The 25511-nt window shown below is 41.1% G+C and overlaps 1 protein-coding gene and 1 long non-coding RNA gene across 3 annotated transcripts; one reads left to right on the top strand and one right to left on the bottom strand.

The window, feature by feature from the left end:
- Window positions 1–590: 590 nt before the first annotated feature.
- Window positions 591–13090, bottom strand: LOC147254795 (uncharacterized). Its single transcript, XR_015118191.1, has 3 exons — window positions 12682–13090; window positions 1825–1962; window positions 591–1355 (listed from the first exon to the last, which is right to left on the bottom strand). It is a non-coding gene; the product is annotated as an uncharacterized LOC147254795 (long non-coding RNA).
- p2ry1 (purinergic receptor P2Y1) lies at window positions 3545–20050 on the top strand. 2 transcript variants are annotated; one of them, XM_086216346.1, is made up of 4 exons: window positions 3545–3645; window positions 14327–14408; window positions 17164–17557; window positions 17798–20050. In XM_086216346.1, exon 4 carries the CDS (start codon window positions 17827–17829, stop codon window positions 18886–18888), a length of 1062 nt encoding a protein of 353 aa, XP_086072472.1. In that variant the 5' UTR covers window positions 3545–3645; window positions 14327–14408; window positions 17164–17557; window positions 17798–17826; the 3' UTR covers window positions 18889–20050. The 2 variants fall into 2 exon arrangements, with proteins under 2 accessions (XP_086072472.1, XP_086072471.1); XM_086216345.1 differs by lacking the exon at window positions 3545–3645 and adding an exon at window positions 13563–14109.
- The last annotated feature ends 5461 nt before the right edge of the window (window positions 20051–25511 follow it).

The following is a 25511-nucleotide window of genomic DNA, read 5'->3' on the forward strand; positions in this document are numbered from 1 at the left end:
CTTTTCCTCCCAGCTTTGGTTCTTTCTTTCCTTCTCACATCACCCTCGCTTGTCTTCCCCTTCCTCCATCTCTCTGTCCAGAGGCGTTAGCGGCAGACTATGTCGTGTGGAGACTTAATGAAGCAGTGCTGATCCAATAATGGTAGCTTCTGTCGCCTGCCTCACAAAGTATGATGTATGACCTCGTGTCCACAATGTGTCATGAATCTCACACCACCCCCCCCCCCCCCCATACTTAGTTTTTCAAGTAGGATCCCCTTAAAACAACACAGGGAGCTTGATAATAGGTGTGAATGTGTGTGTGTGTGGTTGTATGCATACATGGGGAATAACACCCAAGTCATCAATGTCCATTAAGGATCAATAAATTTCATTCAGTAAACGACCTTCAAGCGGCATTAAAGATACAGATCAACCTGGTGAGGACGTTTTCTTTACCTGACCTCATGATGGACCAAAGCTATACACCAATTTTATATATATATATATATACATACATACATACATATATATGATGTGACAGGCAGCTGATGAAACTTTACCCATAAATAATGAAGCGTCTCTTTTTAGATCTTGAGACAAACAACAGATCCAAGAAAAAAAGCAAACAAACAAACAAACAATGACATTACAGGAGGTTTTATGTGCACCCAAAAAGATGGACGAGGATTTTACAGCTAGATGATCAAAAATAAAACACACAGCTTAGAATATCATCTTCACTCTTTGACACCTTCACATCAAAGTAATCACTTCATTATCTCTCTCCTCCTTGACTTGAAACGGCTCTGCTGTCTCTCTCCCTCTCATCCCTCTGCTGAGTCACTGCTCGAATTTCACTGAGTGCTACTTGGAAGATAGCTCAAACATCCAATTTTCTCCAGTGTGCACGCATCCAGGTGCATGTCATTACAGTAAGTGTGTGCGTGTGTGTTTTTACATTAAGGGTATATGAATATTTTCCAATTGGGATAGAAGGAGAAGAGAGAGAGAGGGGGGGGGGATCTAGTCTAATCTCATATCCTCCAGGGAGAAGAGAAATATCGATCTGGCTGGTTGAAGTCCATCACAGAATTTAACGCCAACCATCCGTCGCATAACAGGCCTGGGGTTTTGTTGTGTTTTGATCAAGTCAAATTGATCACTGTTCTTACAAAGTGCACCGCACCATTTATTTATCGTACCACTGTTACACGTAGCCACTGATATTCCATACTCCAATCAAACTCCAATAATTGACACTCGAACAGGAGGCGAGAACGTCCTCACCACACCGTTAATTTTGGCTTGAACAGAGGAGGTGCTGGTCAGGCTGTCAGCAGCTCTGTGAGGGTTCTGCTTCTGGCTTCTGTGTCCTGAATAACAGAAGAGGGGGAGTTATGTGAACAAAACAGACTTTGTCGGCCCGACGGTACTTGCCGGGTTTGGTGAACACAACACTTGCTCTTTTGACAAAGTTACAGTGTGGTTGATCGACACTTTTGAGGATGCAAAGCTCAACATGACAAAACATTTTCTCTACTGACTGTTATTGTGAAGGCTCTGCAAATGTCCTCATCAGCGCAAAGAGAATTCTTCTCTTTTGGAGTCTCTGAGTCCTTCTGGCAAGGAGGTAATGTGATCACTAGCATGTCTGTTCGGGTTTATGGTTGTTGTTTTTTTGCAGGCTATCTCAAAAATTATTACAATTACATTGACGTTTTGTTGATGGTTCCAAAGAACAACCTGGAGGTGATCAAGAGGAATGGAACAGGGGAATAGGTGCGACACATCGAGACGAGACTGAGAAACTGAGTGGATTGCAAATCCATAGAGTGCACTTACACTTGGCCGGGTTCTCTCGTTCCGTGCCGAAGCATGAGCCCCCCCTGCACTCTCTCCGGGTCTGAGCATGCCGATATCGTTGTACAAGTCTGGTAGTGGCTCAGAAATCTCATGGATCCCTCGAATGTTATGTTTCACCTATATTTTATTGTAACATAGATCACAAAGTGACAAATTTACACCCCAAACAGTAACTTCATAATTTAACATACGGTGTACAAGCACCTGCACACAAAATATTTTCATCATCGCATTGCAGGGTCGCTCATCCTATATCTAAATATTTTGTCTGCCTGCTGTATGTGCAACTGTTTTCCATGCCTCTGCTTGTGTACATGCACGTGAATGTGCAAAATCCACTTTTGCCGTGGCCAGGGAAGCGTACAGTGCTTGGGCCCAGCACGGAGTGCTCACACTGGTCAAACACACCAGGCTTTAAGGGAAAAACATACTTGGGCATGGTAAAGATTGCCTGCAAGGAGTTCTTGCCCTATGGGCCACCTGCCACAAAAGTAAGCCAGTCCAAGGACCGAGTGATTAATGCTGCAAGTGGTCTGGATTAAATTGTCAATCCTGGCTCCTGAAGACTGCTGTGGTCCATCAGCAGGTTCCAGTTATTAGAGTTATTTCTGGACATGTCATGATTAAACCACCATCAGATTTGCTGCTTGGGGATACATGAAACTGAAGAGCTGTTTTTGACAATGGGAGGAACATTTCTTCAGGGATTTTGATGTGTCTCCGCAGTCAGAGTGCTCCCTGGGTGCCTTCTAGTGCCGTGAGTATTGTATTTAGTTGTCTGTACTGGACTAGTTTACAACAGCCCACTCTGATTATTTCTTTAAATCTCTCTAGAGAGTTATATGCATGTTGTATACAACTCTCAGTACCGATATAGCACTGTTACTATTCCTGTACATAATGCTTCCATCATGATCACTGGCAGTGAAAAGTTAGAAGTAATGAGTGGGCAGTGGGATTTATGGCCAAGGAACACACTGAATGAATTACTACAAAACAATCATTCTTTCATTTTTGCTTCAGTGGGAGTCAGCGCTCATTTGTAAAGGAATCATGGAAGTAACAGAAGACTTGGCATGTCTGTCCTTTCCTGTTTAAATTGAAATTTAATGAAGCAGTAAATAGTTAGACTAAAACCTTTGGACGGCATTAAACCCCCACACATCATTTTCAGGGTTATGATATGACCTTCAGCCAACACTGAAGTTAGTGAGCAAATTTTCAGATGAGTTTACTGAATATTTTATCACTTAGACAGCGGAAGAGGAGCAAGTCCCAGGGTACATACGAACCGGCAGGGCGCTTCCCTGACAGAATATGGGTCATACAGAGATGGTAGTGAGGGCACAGCTGTACCCAGAGATGAACGCCGCTATTCACATGGTGACAGGATGTCCGTTGGTGTGACACGTATCATACAAAGATGAGAATAAAGAAAAGAGAGAGGAGATCAAGAAAGCCATGATGTAAATCCATGCTGTGAGGTCTCCTTTATTGTCAGTTAATTAGCCCCTCGTTTGTCTTCGTAGCACCACGGTGCAATTCGAGGACAAGGGAAGGGGCAGCAGGGGACAGAGAATGAGAGTCTTACAGAGAGAGACAAAGCCTTAAGAAAGATCCCACTGTGATACCAGAGCCCGCAGGAAAAAAAATGAGAGAGAGAAAAAAAGAAAAGAGGCTGGCTCAACAGATGTGGTGTAAGCTAAACTTCATGCTTTGTGACAGGGCTCTGTGGACAGCTTGGAGGATGACGTGAAGAATCGCACGAGTGAGGAGCCAAGCGTCACCCTCCAGCTGTAGGTGAGGAAGGGAGGAGGTGGGGATCACCCTTTCAGACTATTCAAAGCCTTCTTATAAATCTGCACTTGAGTAGCATAAATCAGCATGCTGCTTGTGTACGTTTAATATCCGTAATCCATCCCTTTCAATAATGAGTTTCCTCAACAGCTCCTGCTCTCTTTTTCTTCCCTTCCCTCTCCCTTTCGTATCTCTCCGATCTCTGCCACCATAGTAAGCTCATAAAGCAAACCGTTCACTCACAGGGGCCCGAGTTATCAGCACAGAGATGGTCGGCATCTAAATCACCTGCACTGTAATTATTTCAGTGTGATTTAGACAGAGTGAGAGACACTTTTGCTGAGACAAGCAGGTGGATGCATTGCTCTTTAATATAATTCTCCCCCTCTGTCGGTGTCTCGTTTCAGTCTCAGCAGAAATTTCATCTCCAAAGGTTATATTATGTGCTGTGTAACATGTTTGCAAAATTGGTGGTTCTGCAACTTGAACAGAGTCTTTGAATGACATCAGCGTCTTGCACAAGGCTTTCTTAAAGGAATACTTTGACATTTACATAATACATGCAATTCTTACACATGTACTGTGTGACACCTGATTAAACATAAATGAATAGAAATCAATATCACATTTTTGAACTTTGTTTTTGAAACCTTTTAACAGAATGTGGCTAGATCTTGCCCTTCTTAAGCTAATCGTATTTGTGGCTGCAGCATCATACTAAACTCATAGGTGACAGGGATATTGATCTTCTCCTCAAAGTCATATTTCAACACACGTTTTTACTTCCCCACTCCTACGTTTACAATGCAGCCAAACAGGAAAGAGAAAATGTCCGTGCTATTTATAAAACAGATAGTAATCTCGCAGCTAGATTTGTTTCCTTTTCTTCTCCCCAGGCATCTGGCACGACGCACTCCTATTCCCCCCGAATGAGGTCTTATCAAGTCAAAAGCCTCCTCGCACTACTGAAGTGACTAAAAAGCTGCTAGGTGTCACAATATGGTAAAAAGAAACAGTGAGTTGCTGTTTTATTTAGATCCAGTCAGCCCAATTTCTCTGCTATTTCCTGCTCCTGTGCCCAACCCACCACCACCATGCTCCTCCGTGTGACCTTCAAACAGAGGCGTGTTCATGTACGTAGGCAGACAGTTTCTCACGAAACTGTGTTTGAATAATTCTCAATATCACCGTGACTCAGACACTTTATCACACAAGAACAAACAAATGCCCGTGAGTTTTTGTTTTGATTTTTGTATTATTATTATTATTATCTGAGTCACACGTTGGATATTCACATCATCAGTCAGTGTTTGGCAGATATTTTACTAATTACCAATCTAAAATGAATTAATCTTGGAATAATTTCAATCCAGTTTCTGCGCCTTGGGAAAATTCTTTGAACGTATAGCTGTCTGATATGAATTCGCTGCATATCTGTCGGGGTGAAAATCCTTTGGGTCTGAGGAAATGAGAGTGTGACAAGAAAGAGTGTGTGGAAGAAACAAAGAAATCCATCTCAAAGCAAAGGGAGACAGTTGAGTAGCTGAAGTAGCTAACAGAGTAGCAGCACACTGCAAAAATTATTCAAGCCCAGAAGGGGATTGTAATGCTCTACGCTATGTATCTACTTTACATACCAGATTTCATGACCTCCAGGCTTTGACTGCTTTTCCATTATAACTTATGCAATTTAGACCTTCACACACCATAAGAAAAAGATATCCCATATCGACTCAAAAACATAAAGGCAACACCTTAAAAGCAATATTATTAATTAAATACAACTATGTTTGGTAGCGAGTACTTTAAATCAGATCCTACGCGTCTATTCGTTGAATATTAGTAAGTTCCAATACACAACAAATGAGAATGAATCATAATAAACATCAAGATCATTCTTGTAAAGTTAATCAAAGCAGTCAAATTGATTTGGATACTCTTTTTATTCCCCTCAGGAATCGCAAACTCAAGTGTTAATGAAGAACATTTTATTTCATAGTTGCCAACGTAGAGATCAGCTGAAGGTCAGGCTAGATTGACTTTTCACGAGAGAGTGAGCAGTGTAGAGATAGTGTCCCGCATCTTTTAAGTCTGACATTAGAAGCAGTGGAGGGAGAAATCAGAGCAACCCAGACTGGGTCTGTGGATCCTTCTGCATGCTCCTAATAAACCAAACCTCCCGAGCTGTTTGATGCACCCATAATGTCTCTCTGGGGTTCAGATAATAAGCAGATGTACTGCCATTAACCTTTAAAACTTTTTTTTTTTTTTACATAAATATGTTAATTCATTTACAGCTGTGGTTATATGTAAGATTTAAGGTTTACTCAGAAATCCCTACTCTGTCATAACATCTTTGACCAAAGGGGGGCACTACAGAGTAAAAAAATACTAATACCAATACCACCAATGACCACCAGGGTCGCCTAGTTGTAAACACACGGATTATGTCTTTGAATTTGGTTGAATTGAGACTTTTTAGAAAAACTGTGTTGAATGTGCTCATGTATATAGCCAATAGAGGGGCTCTCGCTTTGGGGACCTCACATGACTTACCCATGGACAAAATGAGTCCCTGCGGGATGGTGTGCAGTCAGGCCGGAGTACGACACACACAGACCACACAGCAATCTTTATCCAAAATAGCAACTAGTGACAAATCTTGCAACCTTTTGGATAAATCACAGGTGCTTTCCCCAGGACAGATTTGTTAGTAAAAGTGACATATATGGTTGAAAGTTCTTCCTGAACATCAAATGGTTGCCTTTGGTGCTCAGAGTAGGTCTGGCGCTAAGCCTTTTCTTCATCTCCTGTTAAATGCCTCAGAACTCCCATGGCGTACCGCTGCCTTCCTGTCCTTTTCTGTACCTCCAATAACAAGAAAGGATTGATTGTTTCATTCTTGGCGCTCCCTTCTCTCTCCCAGATGTCACACACTGTTGCTTCCTTTCTCTTTTCATATCTGTCAGTGTTCCCTCTGTTGTGTGGTCCATATTCTCTCTCCTTGCCTCATCCTCTCTCTCTCTCTCTCTTTCTCTCTAACTTATCTTTTATTCACTTTCGTTCCTCTCCAAAGCTTCCGGTTGTCACATCTCCTTTTTTTTCCTCTGTCTCTGTGTGCTGTCCCTTCATCTGCGTTTTGAGTCATCCTCCCTCCTGTGTTTTATCCATCCCTCTCCCTCTCCTGTCATGCTGCAGAATATTGATAACTAGCAGCAGTCTGACAAGGACAAATTCTCAACTTCAATGCCTGAAAACCCTCCACATAACATCTGATGTGTCCCTTTTATATAGCAGGACCAGTTTTAATGTAAATGACGTGCAATAAAACAAAACAATTTGATCAGAAAATACATCACGCACAATAATCAATTTGGTATTTGCTCGCTATGATTGATAATACTACATTATATTGTTGGCATGAATGCGCTGAAGTCATGTCTGCTGTGCCGATGTTATATACCCTTCTGCTTTGCTATGTAGTGTATTTGTGACACAAGCTGGGGCCAGTTCTTTTATCATCTCTCTTTTATGTCCGAAACTGGATTCAACTGGACCGATTTAACATTTGTGGGCCGAACAAAACTGATTTAACCGTGTATATCTCACCATCAGTGCAAAGATTGGCAAGTGCATTACATCATAACACTTAGATTAGAAATGCACTTGAAGTTCAAGGAATGGCTAAATGTGTCCATGGGTATGTTTTTTTCCAGTAGATTTCAGGGAGACAAGATTAAGCTAACAAAGCAGCTTTGTGTTTATATGAATACTTGGTCTTTATTTACTTTGAGAAATCCCACAAGGTCATTAGCACTCATTACATTTGGTGGTATGTTTCAGCCTACCTCCATTACCATAAATGGTGCTAACTGTCCCCGACCACAGCACCGTTGTGACAATGATAGTAAAGTGTATATACTTGTGTATGTATGTGTGTGTGTGTGTGTGTGTGTGTGTGTGTATGGTGTTTCCACCTCTGCAATCATTTTTTTTTCATATATGTCTCTCTTGTTTTCTTTTCCAAGGCTGTTTTCCAGGGTTGCTAACCCATGCTAAGGGTTCTTCTAACACTCCAGCTAAACCTGCTCACCTCTCAGACATTTTCCAAAATACATCAAATGTTTTGTTCTTTCGTCTCTTCAAATCCTATGGTCTATTTTATGGTTGCTTGGTTACATAATGGGAAAAGTTTTCCAAAGTAATGTCTCTCTTCCTTCCAATTGTCAGAGCTGTCTGTCAGTATCAGTGTTTATTCCATTAAGGATTTAGTGAATCAGAGTCATTCTGATTATGGTCCACACAGACAGGATGTTAATACTCACACTCTCCACTGCAGTACATTCATTCATTCATTGGTCTCCTTCCACTGAAAAATAGGACCAAAGCATTGAATATTGCCGTATACAACAGACTGTATAGCAAAAAGGAAGTGACACAGAAATATCAAAGTAAAATATAATTTCATTTTGTGGGGTTAAGATCGATGTTGAGCTCCACTGCAAAGATAATGTGCATCCTGTATGTTTCACCAAGCGCCGGAAACTTTGAGTCAGCATTAACGCGACTATATGGCTACAACAAAGAGCCTTACGCTAATGTGCACCATTAGCACCGGCCCTTTCTCCCTACTTTGCACTAAGCATCTTGGTATGTGTGCATCCTTGTTTCCAGCTGCCGAGGCAGCAAATAATTGAGTAACAGAGAACGCGCTCCATAAAGAATGCCTCCAGCCTGCTGTTCTGTGCATCTGTCTATCCACATTCCAAACATCTGACACTTAAAACCCTCCACTTTGGAATAGTTGACCCGACACCGGTCATAAATCAGCTGAAGTGCATAGTTTCTATAATACATATTGAGTTAAAAAATGTGCTGGTTTTTTTTTTTTTTCATCCTAAATTGAACCTGTTGTTACTGCAGGTAAATAGATTAAATAAAATCTAATTTCACTCTGGTAGTTGGGAGCCATCAGGAGCCTCGCTCTGTACCTGATTGTATTTACGATTGTTGGCACGTAATATACAGTACACAGGTCAATTTCATTATATTTGCAGTGTGTCAACACATGAATCTGTGAGGCTACTCGTACTGCAGACTGATTGTATAGCTCCTGTACATCTCCATCATTGGAGAACATGTTGCATATCACCGCGCCACACTTCCAATAGGGGATATTTTTTTCATTATGAGGAATGAGGCTGCCGTAGCCCACCAAAATTCACAATTTATTGCAACTGTTAGGGGAAATCACAAAGACTTTAAAAAAATTCTACTATTAGGCCTATGTCGGCTGTAGGAACAAATAGTCTCGGGGAAGGTTAAATAACTCGTTGTGTTGTTGTCGTTTTTTTTCGAGACTACAGTGTAGAATATACTGCAGCCAGCTTTAAACTTTGGCAGACAAGTTTTCATAGTCTGCAGGAATTTGCAACATTTTACAGTAAGTTTGTGTTGTTTTTTTTCTTGCGTTGTTTTATAGTGGTCCACTAAAGGTATCGCGTATTCATTCATTCAAGTGTCCTTCATCTTGCCAACAAATATCTGGCACACGGAGCTCTGTAATTCTATAATATTTCTGTAATCAAGGAATACAGCTTTTGGTTCTTTAAAGCATCTGTGTAAATAACTCAGTCAATATTTATTTTGATGAATGCTTGTAATTCCAATAATCAAATTACCCACATTTTTGTCCTTGCTCTTTTGTGCCTCTGTAAATATTAAGAAAAAAAAATATTTCCACCCAAACCCATTGTACCCTAATTCAATTTATTCTAGCATCACGCTCCATTAGAGCCTTCAATTCCTTAATTGGCAGAAGACTTAGTCTGATCTTCTAGAAGCAACAGCATGGCCCGAATAATCCCCGCTTTCTCAGACAGAAAAATCTTCACTCGCAGCCAGACCACAGAAATTAAGGATTATTTTGGACATCCTTCTGAGACTGATGCCACTTTCCCTCCTGTCTCGTTTCTTATAAAGGTACAGTATGTAAGTTGGAGGACTGAGCGATGGGGATTGATGTTTTTGTTTGTTTCCATCCTGTTTTACTCACTTGCTTTCAAGTAAGCAAATATTCTGCCAGCAGTTTTTCCTATGCAACTTTGTAAATGCAAGTCTTAGTGTTTGTGTTGACCTTTCGTGTTTACCTTTGATGACGTTGTGTTGACTTTGTGACAAAAACATAACCCTGTGCTTCATTTGACGAACTGAAGGCAAACTTTTGTGTCGTACCTGTGGCACAGGGAGGGTGTGGTGCTCCGGGTCTGACCTGATCGGAGCATGCTCACGTCACTGAGATGAACACGCTTCATATGCATGCACACTTTCAGGACTGGATGTTGAGTGGCAAGAGTGCTGAGACATTCTACAGATAGCCCAGTGTGGGAAGACCCTCAGGTCAAATATCATTAGCATTTTACTTGAGACGCTGACTCACCATTTACAGTTCCTTTTTTCTTTTTAAATGAGGTGCCTCTGACCCCCTATGACCTTGTGTAGTTTTAAAATGTGCTTTGATTTCATTCTAATGTCGTCTGATTGCTGCAGATACCAGACCAGAAAAAAAGGAAAAAAAAGCACAGCCAAATCAACGGGCTGTGATTGGTTACTCTAAACATAATTCCCATGAGCTTCCTGCAAAAACACAAAACATGAACCCCATTTAGATTCTGTAAAAGGTCTGGCAGAATAGTGGTTTGAGAACTACATTACTCTGGTATTTATACTGGACAGATACACTGACCTTCTCTGTGTTTAATAGAAAGCCTCTATGACATTCAACCAAATTGATCAGATTACAGAAAAGTCTGCAGCTCAACGTGGCCAGCAGAAATAAGTGATAACTGGTGAGACTAGATGGATACAGCCGGATATGAGAAATACTGAGAGAGCGATACAAATTTGCACAGATAGATGAAGGATTTTTACAAAAAGGTGGAGCACAGGCTATGTGTGGGGTTGGTCAGAAGGTTGAGCCTGTTGATCACAGTTGCAGTCAGAGGAGCCCTGGGGAGCAGCTGACCTTTGTGTGTGGTGTGTGTGAGGCCACCCGAATTAACTGACCTTTCTTTTAAGGTTCGTTCTGTGTGAAAGTGAATTCTCCGGTAATCACATCTGCTCAGCGCAGGAGAGGTTAGATGACTTACAGATGTCACTGAACAGTGATTCTGTGTTTACAAGCAACTTCTCAGTCCTGAAATATGTCCACCATGTATTTAAATCTTTATTTTATTGGCCACTTTGGGACAGTTAGAATATTTGACATAGCGTGACACTTACACACCTATATTATCACCTTTTATGTTGACTAGCAAAAACACCTCCAGGGATTCTTGAACTTTTCTGTGAGTTACCCCTGATCTCTCCTTCTTATCCTCCTCACATATTCCAGAGCTGCATAAACAGGCGAGACACGTCATTTACACTTAAAGTGGATGGTGTGATTTGATTCATGTAAAATAAATTGTATTTCATTCGATTTTCGACGCTGAGGCAGGAAGGAAAGATGCAGTTTCTTCAAAAGAACTATTCAAGTTTTTTTTTAGAAAGACTCTTAGCAGAAATTCAAGTCAAAGTAAAGAGTAATCATGGATGGAGTTTCCAGTGGACATTTATAATGCGGAGGAGATAAAGATATGTTCAACATAAATTGGAACGGTTGTACGGTTATTTGTTTTATATTACTTTGATGTGATGTTATTTTATTTTTTTTACAGTTTCAGTGGCTCAAGTCGATTTCTTGTGCTCGGCCTTGCAACTGGAGAGTGATGTTTGCATCTTTTTGAAGCAGACTGAACGCTGGTGTAGCTCCCTGCATGGACACAACATGAGTCAGGCCTTGTACAGTAAATGTGTTTCTATACAACTGCATATATCACCACTTGGAATCTAAAATACTGCTGCAGAGCTATGAAGGCTTTTTACTTCGAGCGGTATCAGATTCATGCCAGTGATCAGTGTTTTGCCAAATTTTGGTACTAATATGAGCAATGATGTGGCATTTATTCATGCATATGATGCGACAAAAAGCAATATTCATTCGGAGTTGAGTTTGAGACAATCTGACATCATCTGAGTTCAATATTCACACTTATTTTTTGGTTCTGTGATTTGCAGACAGGCGCTGGGAGTCAAGAATACAGCGGTTTGATCGAAGCTTTTACTGAAAGCAGCCTCCTTGTGCAGACCCAAATAGCGGAGTTGCCACATAAACCCAAAATAACGAGCTGAGAGACATTAAACTGTCGATTCAGCGGAGGTGTGCTGCAGAATAAGATGATAATTTACTCGGGGTTTATTTCTAAAATTGGCCCCTTTTTTCCCACAAGAACTCATTTAATCAGAAGTGGCTCCCATAGACGAGGCAGCTAGTCTATGGGAACATGGGAACTGATGACGCCTCTTGAATAAGGGGTGAAACACCTTCAAGTCATAGCACCATATCCAGTTGACCCGATTCAATTCCTTGAGATATCATTTAATCAGTTATTGACAGCGTGAAAAAATAATAATAGGAGCAGCGGTTGTGTTGATATCATACAAGATGAATTCTCTCAGGAGTAAACACAGGTCACCTTATGGATTTATAATGTGACACTGACCTGTTTAGAAAAGACAGAGGTTTGTATCAATGTGCAATACCAGAAGTATCAAGTCCTCCAGAGAATGGTTATCCTTTCTGCAGGTTTACGCTGACTTGCTCTTTCGTCCTTACGTCCTGTTATTTTACCCTGACTATCTGGTATGCAGTGACCTCTGCAGCTCCATCCCAGCCCTGCTTTCAAGTGTTCAGCTTATTCGGTGTATCTTGATGCAACAGCTGTGCAGCGGTTGTGATGCTATGTTGGTGTAAATGGTCCATTTGTGTGACATGTTGTGATATAGCACCATGCGATCGCACACAGATTTACATCTTCGTTCTTCGTCAGGACAGGGTTGTGCAGCTTGGCGATCGGTCCCTCTTCCGTGGTTTCAGTTGTTTGGTAAATGGCAGAATTCTACAATACTACATGAAAACAGAATGAAGTGTTTACTCACATGGGTGTTTCCAGTCTGATGGCTTATGTGATCGGACACCGAGCATGACGCCAGGCTGCCTTTCCCCGATAGTGTGACTTTTCTGGGCTGTGGCACTGATTTAGTCTTAATCCAACCGCCTGGCTGCAGCTACACTGTTGCAACTTTCCAATGAAGTCTTTTGCTCTCAGGGAAACTTGGACAAATTTCAGCAAATTAACCTTCAATGCACCAGACCCCAAGTGGTGGTCGGTTAGATTTGAACGGGTGGTCACGGTTTACCTGTGCCCCCCTACCTTTGGCAACACCCCTACTAGAGGGCTTAAATGTTAAATTAAATTAGATTAAATTAAATATTTTGTACCCTAAATATTCTACCTTAAAAACTCAGAAATCCAACATTAACCAGCTGCACTTTGCTGACTACAGAAACAACACAACACTACCGTTTTTGACAGCTGATTCACTGTGATCTCATTGTTTGGTAACCAGTTTGTCACAAAGTGAGCAATGCAGCGTCATTGTAGCCCACAGGTTCCCATGAAAACAGAGCCAGCCAAGCTATCAGACCTGCTATTCCTGGAAAATTGGCTGCATGTTCAGTACTTTTAGGTCCTCAAAACAAGTGACAGGATAAATAGAATGCTTCAGTAATGGCTGTTTAGCCTAGAAATACAGCACAAGCACAGGAAAAATACAGGCAACCGAGCTTCCGCGTGTGTTTGTGTGTGTGTGTGTGTGTGTGTGTGTGTGTGTGTGTGTGTGTGTGTGTGTGTGTGCGCGCGCGCGTGTGTGTCTGTGTGTGAACTCTCCTGCTCAATTCAAGTCAACTTGCCTCCAAAGGCGTTCATTCGGGGATGAGAGCAGGGAAGCATACAAGTCTGAATGAAGGGGAGAGGAAGAGGAGCATAAATTAAAATAGGAACTGAAAAGGGAAGCGGATCAGTGTGGAGTGATGCAAAGAAGAATTCATTCATTTTCCAGCCTAGTCTGTTGGACAGCTGATAAGAGAGATCAATACCAGCGGAGATGCTCATCTGAATAAAGTGTAATGTGTTTTTTGTGGTGGTGCTGTTCTTATGAAGCAAAATAAAGAATTTGAATGTATTGAACAGGCCGACTGTAGAGAGGGACTGGGTACAAAGAGAGACAGAGAAAGCAAATATAAAAACAGAAGAAGAGATAAAATACAGAGCATAAAAGCTAGTGGGGATTAACAATGAAATAAAAAAAGTTCATCCCACAAATGCACTCATTTTTCAAATTAGATTTCTATAATCAAATATGTGTGTGCTAATGCAGTCAAGCGGCTGAATAGCATTGCTCCGTTTCACTGCAAAGACTCGGTTAATGAGAATGACACAAGCAGGAAACATGGGTGTCCGTGCCCACTGTGATAGCAATTGGGTTGTCAGAGGAAGCAGTGAGGCGGCATGTAAAGAAATACAGGTCAGAGCCTGAGCCAAGTGGATTCTCCTGCCTGTGCTTTACACTTGTCTTCATGATTACATCTGGGAGATTACAGGAATTGTTATGACCATGATTCACGCAACAGGAGTAAATCCACTGGTACAGTTAAGAGTATTTCTCTCAAGTAATTGTTTGTAATAATGCCGTTCTTTTCTCTCTTCTTTTTTCCCTTTTTTTGTGCATTTTACCACTTGAGACCAAACGAAGCAGCATATTGTGAACTGGAAGGCACTGATCATCCACCTTCTTGAGAGGATGGGAGCCATAAAAAAAAGAAGGTAATTTCAACTTTGTCCTTATCTAAATTCACACCTGGAAGCATATGCAAGGAAACACTGCTCCCTCAGACATGAATGGGTTCTGACAAGGAACACCTGACTCACCAAAAGCTGTTACAGCAGAGGAAGTGCAAATCAAGCCAGGTTTAGTCATAGATTTTCAACATGAAGTGCTGTTAAAGGATGCATCATATTTTTCTTGTATGGATTTTACAGTATTATTAGTTTGTGCAAGCTGTCGTGTCATCATTTCAACATTCAATCCATAATACAGGCAATTAAAATAAAAAAAAAAACATGAATAAATGCTAGGTCGTGTTGGTTAATTAGTGTGCGGATGTAGTGGTTTAAGTTGCAGCAAGCTCTGTTTATATTAATAAAGGCTGCTAAAAGTATCAAACTAAGTTGACAACAGAACAGCTGTTCGTCTTGCAGCTACGTTCAATATATTCCGTTTGGCCTATTTAAAAAGAAAATGGCCCCTTCGTTTTCAGAGATGTGAGGATATACGTCCTGGTCGTAGCAGCCCAGCTCCAGACATGACAGCCAGGTTAATGTCTGCTGCCATTCATGGGAGAGCAGCCTTATCTCTGCAGGTCCTTTGGTCAGTCTTTGCTTTGGCTCTAGCTGATACAGTGTGTAATTCCATTTAGAAGATAAATGTGCAGAGATTAACTATACCAAGTCAGTCAATAGCAGGTAGTTAAAAGCTTGTAGACAATGTTATAACATACATACATACATATAAAAAGTTCTGTAAATGATATTTAATACATTCTTCGGTGATGAATATTTGCTCTTTGGATGAGCAGCAGGATGCAAAAGTGGTTCTAAATAACATAAATGATTCAGTAATACATTTACACCTCGTTTTTAACAGATGAGCAGCAAACCTCATTCATAATATATCGAAACATCAGGTTAACATTTACTGATAATTTGTTCATGAATATTACATGATTATTATCATTTGCAGATGTCTTACAATGCATTTGTGATGTGTTAACATTGCATTTGGTACTCTTTTACAAAGGTTTATGAATGTGTTGATCATAATTCCTATCTGTGTTGATTTTGATATTGAAGCGCAGACAATTTTTGTTATTTATTTATCTATTTTTTTGTCCAAACCTGGAAACAGACGAAGCCTCTCAGGGCTCCAGTCGACTTCTGGAAGGCACTAAACAAGAATGTGTTTGTGCTGATGGCCGTTGATGTGTTTGTTTTAAATGATCGATACTTCTGTATAGCATACACCTAACCTGAAGTAAACCTGATGCAGACCACATCATCTGGGACTGGTCTACTTCCTGGCATCCCCACAAACATTAATTTCCACATAATCTCTAATCGGCTGTAAAATCTCTTTGGTATTCAAGTTATTGCAGTTTGTGTGACTGCCAGTCATCATTCATCAGCTCTATAACTGAAGAAACAGGTTTCCCTTTCAGCTGCCATTGTTGAAAGTAAAGCTGTTTCTATCGAGCTGATGGGCAACTCTAAATCACACGTCTAACACGTGAGGTGTGGGAGGTCCCAAGGCCAAGACCAGGGAACCGACCATATCAGCGTATTCCCACTCCATGTTTGGCTCAACTCGATTCTGTCAACCAAACATTCAATAAGAGCAATGCTGACAATGTGAGATATTATTACTTTCCTTTGCCTTTGCTTTACTCCATTCTCCCAAAGGAACTCAATAAGCACACAGAGTCACAGAAAGAACTGAGAGAACACAGCGTTCAGGCTTTTGAGTAAAAAAAAAATAAATCACACTGTTTAATGTTTGGTACGGATTTAAAAGTCTGCTTTATACTCCTCAGACTTCACAACTCCAATGCATACTGATTTTGAGGGTTTCTAAGAACATATAAAATCACTAAAGGTGTGAAATTGTTTTTGAAATGTAGAGGAAAAACATTAACAGTCACATTCGTGTGCATTTTATAGATGAACGTAAATATCCAAAGAAAACGACAGAAGATGTTTTTAATGATTACATTCAGCCTGATATTGTCTAATGGAGCACAATTTACATCTGTTTAGATGATGGTGGACGTTATTCTCTGTTGCAATTATCACATCCATTAGATTATTACTACAGAATTGGCTCTTCGTACATCTCTCCATTTATAAGATGTTTGGCATCACAGCGTAATTAACTTAACCTTTGTCTTTTTACTTCATGGCCTGAATCATTCACTATCCTCCATCAAACTCCGTCGCCTTGCCGTCTCTGCCAGCGTCTGGTTTGCCCTTGGCTGTGTTGCACACATCAGCAGCTGTCTTTGAAGACACAAAATTACCATCTTGATGAAAAAAAAAAAAAAACCAACAGTCATCTATTGCTTTTTATGCTTCTGCCCTGTCTGGCTGGCTCCACTTTGAGTTTTAATCAATGTCTTACGGCCTCTTTTGATGACAGCCAATATGGAGGGATTATTTCAGGCACAATGCAGAATGCAATGACAAACCCATTCCCATAACAAATATCCCATTATGGCTCTGCCCACTTACCAGTAGAATGACAGGATGATTTAGTTGGTCAGTATTTTGCAGTTTTGCCCTAGAAAACCTTTCAAATGATTATTTTTACATGAATATGCAGTCTTATGTTACATTTTTGCTCTTTGATTTCCTCTTCATCTGCAAAGAAGCATCGAATAAAAACTGGGATGTACATCTAATAAAGGCCAAATCTGCACATGAGATCTTTCATGTTCCTCACGGGATCCATCCTTTTCTCATATACCAGATAAGAGCTCACTGGGAGGAGGGAAGGAACAGAAAGGAAGAGTGCGTTTGGAAACGGCTTGTCTCTGTGGCGCGCTGCGCGCACCTCCCCTCTCCACACCGCAAGAGCCTCCTCTCGCTCCACGGAGCTCGTTTGCAATCGCTGCTCTTCATGCCAAAGCCTGCAGCTGTCTCTGTGGCGTCCCACCGCCGCTGTTATGGGAAGTCTTCGCCCCGCATGACGAACCGACGGCAGACTTGAAGCGTCAGCGCAAAACCCGAAGGATTGCAACTTTTCAACAACCTCCAACAGTGTTAATCGAGTGAATGAAGACACCTGACAGCTTGTAAAGCCCCGTCTGTGTTGTTTATCTTTGTAAGGCTTTAGGAATGTGGAATACAAGTGGATTTGAGCGGTGAGTAGTGTAATGCATGTGTCACTCTCTTCTGTGTACAAGCTGGTATTTACTGCGCTGCGTAGGCGTTCCGCAAATTGAAGTTTACTGCTTGACTGTTCTCACAAAGACTGAATGCAAATATCAGCCAAATAGCAAAAGAAACATGTCACTCAATCTGTTAGTTTCTGTTCAACAACGCATTGAATACGAATAGATGAAAGCAGAGGCGTTTGATATGTTTTTATTACTTGTGTACAGTGAAAGGACCTGCCTCTGCCCCTGACGCCATGACCACAGACCTGAACTTGACCTCCCTGCTGAATGTTACAGACCTCCACAATCACACCCGAGGATGTTCCCTCACCAAGACAGGGTTCCAGTTCTACTACCTGCCCACTGTTTACATCATGGTGTTCATCACTGGGCTGGTGGGCAACAGTTTGGCCATTTGGATGTTTGTGTGCCACATGAGACCCTGGAGCAGCATCTCCGTCTACATGTTCAACCTGGCGCTGGCTGACTTCTGCTACGTCCTGTCTCTGCCCTTCCTTATCTTCTACTACTTCAACAAGACGGACTGGATGTTTGGAGATGTTCTATGTCGTCTGCAGCGATTCATTTTCCACGTGAATCTATATGGGAGCATTTTGTTTCTGACCTGCATCAGTATTCACAGGTACACCGGGGTGGTGCACCCGCTCAAGTCTCTGGGTCGACTGAAGAAGAAAAATGCGGTTATTACCAGCGCGTTAGTGTGGACTGTGGTCGTTATAGCTATCTCCCCCATCCTTTATTACTCCAGGACGGGCTTGAAGCGTAATTCAACCACTTGTTATGACACCACCACTGAAGATGAGTTGTCAGGTTATTTTATCTACAGCATGACATTGACTGTGTTTGGCTTCTGCATCCCTTTTATCATTATATTCTGCTGCTACGGCATGATTGTCAAAGCATTAATCTGCAACGATATGAACAATGCGCACCTGAGGCAAAAATCAATCCACCTGGTTATCATCGTCCTTGCAGTCTTCGCCGTCTCCTATCTGCCTTTCCACGTAATGAAGAACCTCAACATGCGGGCCAGGTTGTACTTCCAGAGTCCTGACATGTGTGAGTTTAACAACCGCGTCTACGCCACCTACCAGGTGACACGGGGGCTGGCCAGCCTCAATAGCTGTGTGGATCCTATTCTTTACTTTCTCGCTGGAGATACCTTCAGGAGGAAGTTGTCACGGGCTACTAAAAAGCCTTCCAGAAAGGGGGACAATGTCCTACAGTCCAAGAGCGAGGAGACAGCACTTAACAGCTTGGCTGAGTATGTAGAGAATGGAGAGCGGAGGATGTGACAGGGCACAGAGGGGGCTTCTGTGTGCCCAGTCATGGGTGTGGATTTAGGAAATGGTTCGAGAAGCCACAATGGAGCTGGTACCGAATAAGTAAAAGCACTGTGTGGACCGAAGGCTTTGTGTAAATGGTTTATGGAATCGTAGGATAAATTCTCCATTTAACCCTGTGATAATTATTTCTCGCTTGCAGCCTGTCGATGTTGATAAGCTATCGTACTATGTTGTTCTGTAAAGGTATTGTAATATAAATGTTAGAGCCATTATTTTTTTCTTTGTCACTGAGGTGTTTGTGCTGCTTTGGAAAAAAAAAAGAAACGGAAAGAGCATTATTTTCAAAGAGGACACGAGTATTGTCATGTTCATCAATTTCGCTCAGAAGATCGAGACTATATAGCGATGTTTCTCCAACCAGAGTTGATCTGTAGCTCTTCAGCAGGTGAGAGTTTGAGGTTAACCAAGTGTATCTGTAATGTAAATGCACTGAAATAGCTGCATGGATTGTACCATGCAGACATTGTAATGCACTGTGACTGGAGACGTTCTGCACAGAGGGTCACCTATCACTCCTCATTCCTCTCTATTACTGACTGGGAGAGGAATTTGGTCTGCCAGTTTAACAGCTCTGAGGTTAAGGTCTGCTACAGCTCGGTTACCACAATCCCTCTCTACTTGTTAACCTGTTCTTCACTGAAAAAAAAGAACATAAGAGTATTTTGTGTACGTGTATCTACAATTTTATTATTGTTTTTTTTTTTTAGAGGTGCAGGATGTTGTGATGTTTCAGATGTGTTAACTGTTCACTAATTCTGATTTAGTGCATGAGTGCAGTACTGTAACTGTCATTGAAATGCAGACTAACCACAGGTTTGTGTTTATTGCAACTTTTTTTTTGGGGGGGGGGGAGCAGAACAGACACTCACTTTCCTGCTGTGACTTGTTCGTATAGATACCTCAAAGTAAATACTGCACTGCGTCCTTGTTTTGAAAGATAATTCCTGTTTTGTATCTCTTGACATTATAGAGAAATAATGGTGGAGCTTTCGTTATATTTGACCCTGGAATAATGTATACGTGTCATATGTGTACTAATATCTTTGTAAATCTGTAGTGTGGTCAGCTATCATCAAAAAAAAGGAGTGAATCACCTGTACAGAAAATCTGGGGCCACTTGTTCCTTTGTCAATAAATTTTTATATTTAAAACATCTAACAGAATGTAATAAGGCTCTTATAATTCATTCATAGATGCTGGATTATTTGACAGATTTTATACTTTATAAGTACCTTTTTTATACCAGCTGAACATGTACTTAGAGATGTGTGTGCTCTGTATGACTGAATGAACACTGTTGGCTTTGAGACATTGGTGCAGAGTTCTGTCCTCCCCGCTGTTCCTCTTTCTCTACGCTGCTGTTGACTTTCTTTTTCATCATGGCCAGGAGGAAGCGGCGAGAGGACGAGGGAGGAATAAAGAGTGGCACCTTTTTCTTCTGGCTTATCCTAAGACAGCTTTTGTATCCGTCACAATGGCGTTTGGTTATTGATGCAGACAGGGGTGTGAGGCTGTCGCCAGGACCCCACGGCTGCATGGGGCTGTGGGCGCAAGAAACCTTCTTCTTCCACACAGGGGCCCGTGAATACAAACAGCTTTTGATTTCCTGGCTTTGAGGTGCGAACTTCATAGCTGGTCTTGGCAAATATGTGTGTGTGTGCGTGCTTGTGAGTCTCTGCTTGAAGCCTGGAGGCGATGGAGGCCCTGTGTGAGTAGGTGGCTGTTAAAGCCAGCGTTTCTGTCTGTTGTTTCCTTGTCAAAAGGAGCCACTGTTTCATCCTCCTGGACCACATGCATATTAATATGTATATCTGTTCATAGATTGGATATCTACTCAACTCTGCGTAAACAAGATTAGATGAAAGGAAAGATTCAGCCAGTGCCAAGTCTTGAGCCAAATTCACAAGAGCCTGAGTGTCAAATCTTGACTTGCAGAGAGTTGGGATACCTGCCAGTAGCTCCTCCCTTCCCTACCATCCACCTTTCACCTCTTTTCTCTCTCCTTTATTCAGAATCGCAGGGAAAAAAGGATTTTTACACTAAATCTCATCCCATCAAGGGAAATACCATTTGAATAATCAAAGGGAAGATTACTAACTCATTGAGAGAAAGAAAGAAAGAAAGAAAGAAAGAAAGAAAGAAAGAAAGAAAGAAAGAAAGAAAGAAAGAAAGAACATTAGTGTAAAGTGTACAATAACTTTATACGTGTGTGTTTCTTGGAGCCCAGTGAGTAAACAGTTGGGACAGTTAAAAGTGAGCACACTGAACTTTGTTCTTGTTAGATATATGGTGGGAGTTGGTACAGGCACATCCATCACAGGGGCACCATCTGCCATCAGCCACAAAAACCACTCGTAATGAAAATGTCAGAACGTGGTTCCTGAAGGGGAGCATGTGATTCAAACAATCAGGATCCCACTGATGTGGCTAAGTTTCAAATTCCAGTGAATTAATTGGCGCCATGTGTTATCGTAAGAAAAAAACAAACAAAAACAACCCACAATGCAACCAAAAGTTTTATTGCTGCTAATTAACTAGCACACGATTGCTATGAAAATCAAAGCAATTAGATTTTTGCACAGAACATTAACGGGAAGAAAATATAGTCTTGACTCTGAAAACGATCCAGGATCTGTGCTTCTGTACTGTTTTGAGAAGTAGTTGTACTATCAGGTAAGTGTTTTATGCATGTAGCAGTTCAGCAAACAAATGCTTCCTCCACCCAGTCCAGTTGAAGTTTATATTCATGTTTGTTCAGACTCAAAATATACTGTTTTTGTTATAGACCTCAAGGGGATTTAGAAAAGAACGCACCGAATACTGCCAGAAAAGTATTAAAGATGACATTTAGCATTTCGGACATGCATTCCTTTCATCATTTCATGCTACTAGAAATTGATGAGAGATTTTATCATCACTTGACAAAATATTTTTTTTTGGTTTCATCTCCGTGACCCATCAACCACCATAATCCTACGTCCTAATAACCAAGTGAACATCTGTGCCATATTTGAAGGAATTCCAACGAGATGTACCTGAGACAATAAGCTAATAAGAGTGGGACAGAAAGTTTTATTGTAATGATCATCTGCAATGACATTTTTTGGATATGATATTCAACCTTTTAAAATATCAATCGCACTTAGTTTGTATTCAACCGCATCTTCTTTAACCAGCAGCCTGCAAATGACAGAGGATACCGACCCGTGGAGGTTCAGGTAAGGATAGCTGACACCTCGCTGACAGTCAAAATGTTTGACTAAAGACTTTTTTTTTTAAAGCAAATACAAGTATGTCTGAGTCGGTGTTGGTCTAGATAAGGATCTGCAGTGTAGAGAATTCACTTGCCAACAAACAGTCAAGCCACATGCAGAATGCAGTAAGACGCACCCATAATGATAACAACACAATTTTATTTGATGAATGAGAGAGGCTGGCAAACCTGTATATCTTGGGCTGCTTGAGTTAATTTTTTTTTTTTTCCCAAAGTGAAGTGTTCCTAATCTGTGCATATCTGCATCAACTTGTGTTGTGCATGTTAAGCAGCAAAGTGAAGATGCTAAATAGAGGTTACGTTCATTGTGCCTTTCTAACCAAAAGTAGGTTAATTTCATAAGAGACAGCAGCAAAGTAGAAATAACGAATTGGAAATAAGCAACAAAAAAAATGCAATCAAATCTGTTCAGAAAAGCTTTTTTGTTTTTTTTTTGCTAAGTTCCAGTTGAATTAGATGCTGTGTTGAGTGTAACATTACCAAAATTAGAAGGCACTCAGAGAGCACATTCCTCTGCCAAGGCGACTTCAGCCAAACCCAATGTATAAAGAAGAAAAAAAAATACACTATGTTGAACAGATCAGCCCCAAAACTGTAAAGGGTTCTTCTTTGGCTCATGCTACAGCTATCAACCAGCTCCAGTTTGCTGGAAATCTGCCTCAGAGTTTTTTGTGTATTCCTGCTAACTGACAAACGACATCTAAAACAGCGGTTGGCGGAAGAAGCGTGAAGGATAGGCCATCCAAAGTACATACAACCTGGTTTGAGAGGAATGATGGGTGTTTCTCAAGCGATACGAGTCTTCACTGGCATTGTCCTCCTTTGACCTCGCGTTCATTGTGCTGTCAGACATACTGTACATGTTGGGGTGTGAAAGTTATGCCTTACACTTGTAAGGACAAGACCTTATGTTTCAGTTCCTGTGCAAACAAAGAGGAATTGCCACCATTATGGCTTGTTGTAAAGTCTTGCTAATATTAGGTTAGCATGTGCGCAAGGATTAGACTGGGAGTGCAAGCAGAAGACTGCATGTGAGACTGAGTGCAGGCTCCCATATTTTTCTGCTGTCACAAGTTATATGATCAATATCACTGCAGCCCCTCCCGTCTGACTCCTTGTTGATTTTCTGCCACATTTTGGTGCTGTTATCAGTCAACTCAAACGATCGGCTCACTGGCTAACATCCACGCACAGGCGCCTTCGATGTCGTACGATAGCGTTATAAAGACTTGATCAACCTGTTTAACCCAGGTGGGTACGGTTTAGCCCTTTAGGCATTATATACAGCACATAGGTCTATAGTCAAGGTAGAGATGAGCCTGTTTCCCTTTTACAGATATCAGATGATGCAGTTTTGCAAATAGACCCAGGTGTGATGAGAGCGATGTCAGCCAGAGCTCAGATGTGCTGGCCTGTCTGATAAGTGTTCAGAGATAGCAAGTGTAGTTTGAAATGAACTGAGGTGAAATAAAAAGGGGACTGCTGCAGTTTGGGAGGGTAGTGGAGAGACAAGATAAAGGAAGGTGTGAGAACAAGAGGCTGCAGCGATAAGAAATATGCTTTTGGACTACACAAAAGCCACGGGGGAAAAGAGAAATGAGGTTTTAAGAAAGGACAAGGACGAAAAAGTAGTTGGTTTGATATGGAATCATGAGGTCCCAAAGGCAAGACATTGTATTACTCTGCTATATGTATGCTGTGCATAAGTGGGTACAACTCATGCGACACACCACTGGAGTGCAAAATAATAAAAGCAGGGACACCTCGTTCGTCTGAACTCCACTCATTCTTCCAGGTAAAACACATCTTCTATTTCAAAGTGTTCAAACTTCATTTATCATAAATGCAACTGTACTAATAGAATGATTTATAATGACCCTACAAAATCGACCAAAACCATCAACACATTCATAGTTCTAGACAATTATATTTACTTTACCTTGGGTGCGACCTTAGAAAAGCTGTTCTCAGTCACTCTTTGTATACCTACAGAAAGTAATGTATGATAATCCATAGATAATCCATGTGTTCAAGAGCCAGGACCAGGACATAGGAGCATTCACAGGTGATGTCCTGTTGAAATACATCTGTTATTAGCGAGATATCAGGAGATCTTAAGGGGTCGTTTTGTATTGGGATATTTTTAAGCTTTTTTATTTTATGCTTAAATCTAAGCAGACCTTAACTATAGAATTATCTCTTCCGATGAGAACGAATGTCCAGCATTTTTCTAGAGGTTCTAACTACAGGGGTTTTCTCAGGTTGATCATGTTGCTGGACATTTGTAGGACTATAACTTAATCTAAGATGTAATATTTCTATTTTATGATGTACTGTATGTAATTTAGACTCATCGTGCAGGAATTCACTGAAGTTGTGAGGGGTTAATTGTGACCAGTGATGGCACATGCACACTGTTTATACAGTAAATAAAGGTGGGAGTGAGGAACAAAGTAGAAAGAGTAAAGAGGAGACCGATTATTCAGCGGAAAAGTAGAGAGACACTGTGAATTCAAGCTTGAAGCAATTTAAGCAAATCCCATCAGTAACTGCACAAGCACCTGTATGTTCTGCTGCTCTGGCTTTCAATTCATATTCATGTCTTCTCTTAAAACCCAAAGGTAGAATGTGGTTAATAGTTTATGCAAGTACACATTGAAATCAATGTAAGAAAGGACCATGTTATAAAATGAAATTCTTAATCCCAAATCCCAACAAATCCCAAAAGCCCTCTATCATGACGCATGAATTAGCAAATAAATTCTTTTTTTTATTAAATCATTAAAACAAGATTCACTCAAAACTATGTTAGATGAAAGTGAATCCCACAGGCCTTCGGACAGATTCCTAAATTTGAGCTGCTTCCTGCCTATTATCTGGCAACGCGTCTGTCTGCTCCCTGCTGCAGGGTGGATGATAAGTCACAAAACCAAAGTTTATTTACTAGCAGATTACATTGGCTGCTGCTGTGCGTCTCAGAATGTGTGTGTGTGCGTGTGTGTGCTTGAATGTATGCTTAATAGACAGCATGAAATAAACTTGTGAGGATGAAAAGGATATAGGCTACAGAGAATCTATAGTGGAAATGTTGGACAAGCATAACCATATATGCTAAGGAACAAGCGGTTTCATATTTTGCCTTCACAGTTTCACTCCTCCTCACCGCTTTTGGTTTTCTTACTCATAGGTCCTGATCTATGTGCGGTGGGAAAAACCTTAGCTTCTGTTTATGTAAGGGATTAAGACATTTATACACTCCCTGTTTCACAACCTCAGACAAAGATTTGGCATAGAATTA

The sequence above is a fragment of the Aulostomus chinensis genome, chromosome 10 (genome assembly GCF_037954235.1).
Source record: "Aulostomus chinensis isolate RoL2024-O1b breed Wild chromosome 10, RoL_Achi_v1.0, whole genome shotgun sequence".
Classification (NCBI taxonomy): domain Eukaryota; kingdom Metazoa; phylum Chordata; class Actinopteri; order Syngnathiformes; family Aulostomidae; genus Aulostomus; species Aulostomus chinensis.

Coding starts and splice junctions, on each gene's coding strand:
- p2ry1 (XM_086216346.1), top strand. CDS start 17,827: ATGACCACAGACCTGAACTTGACCTCCCTGCTGAATGTTACAGACCTC.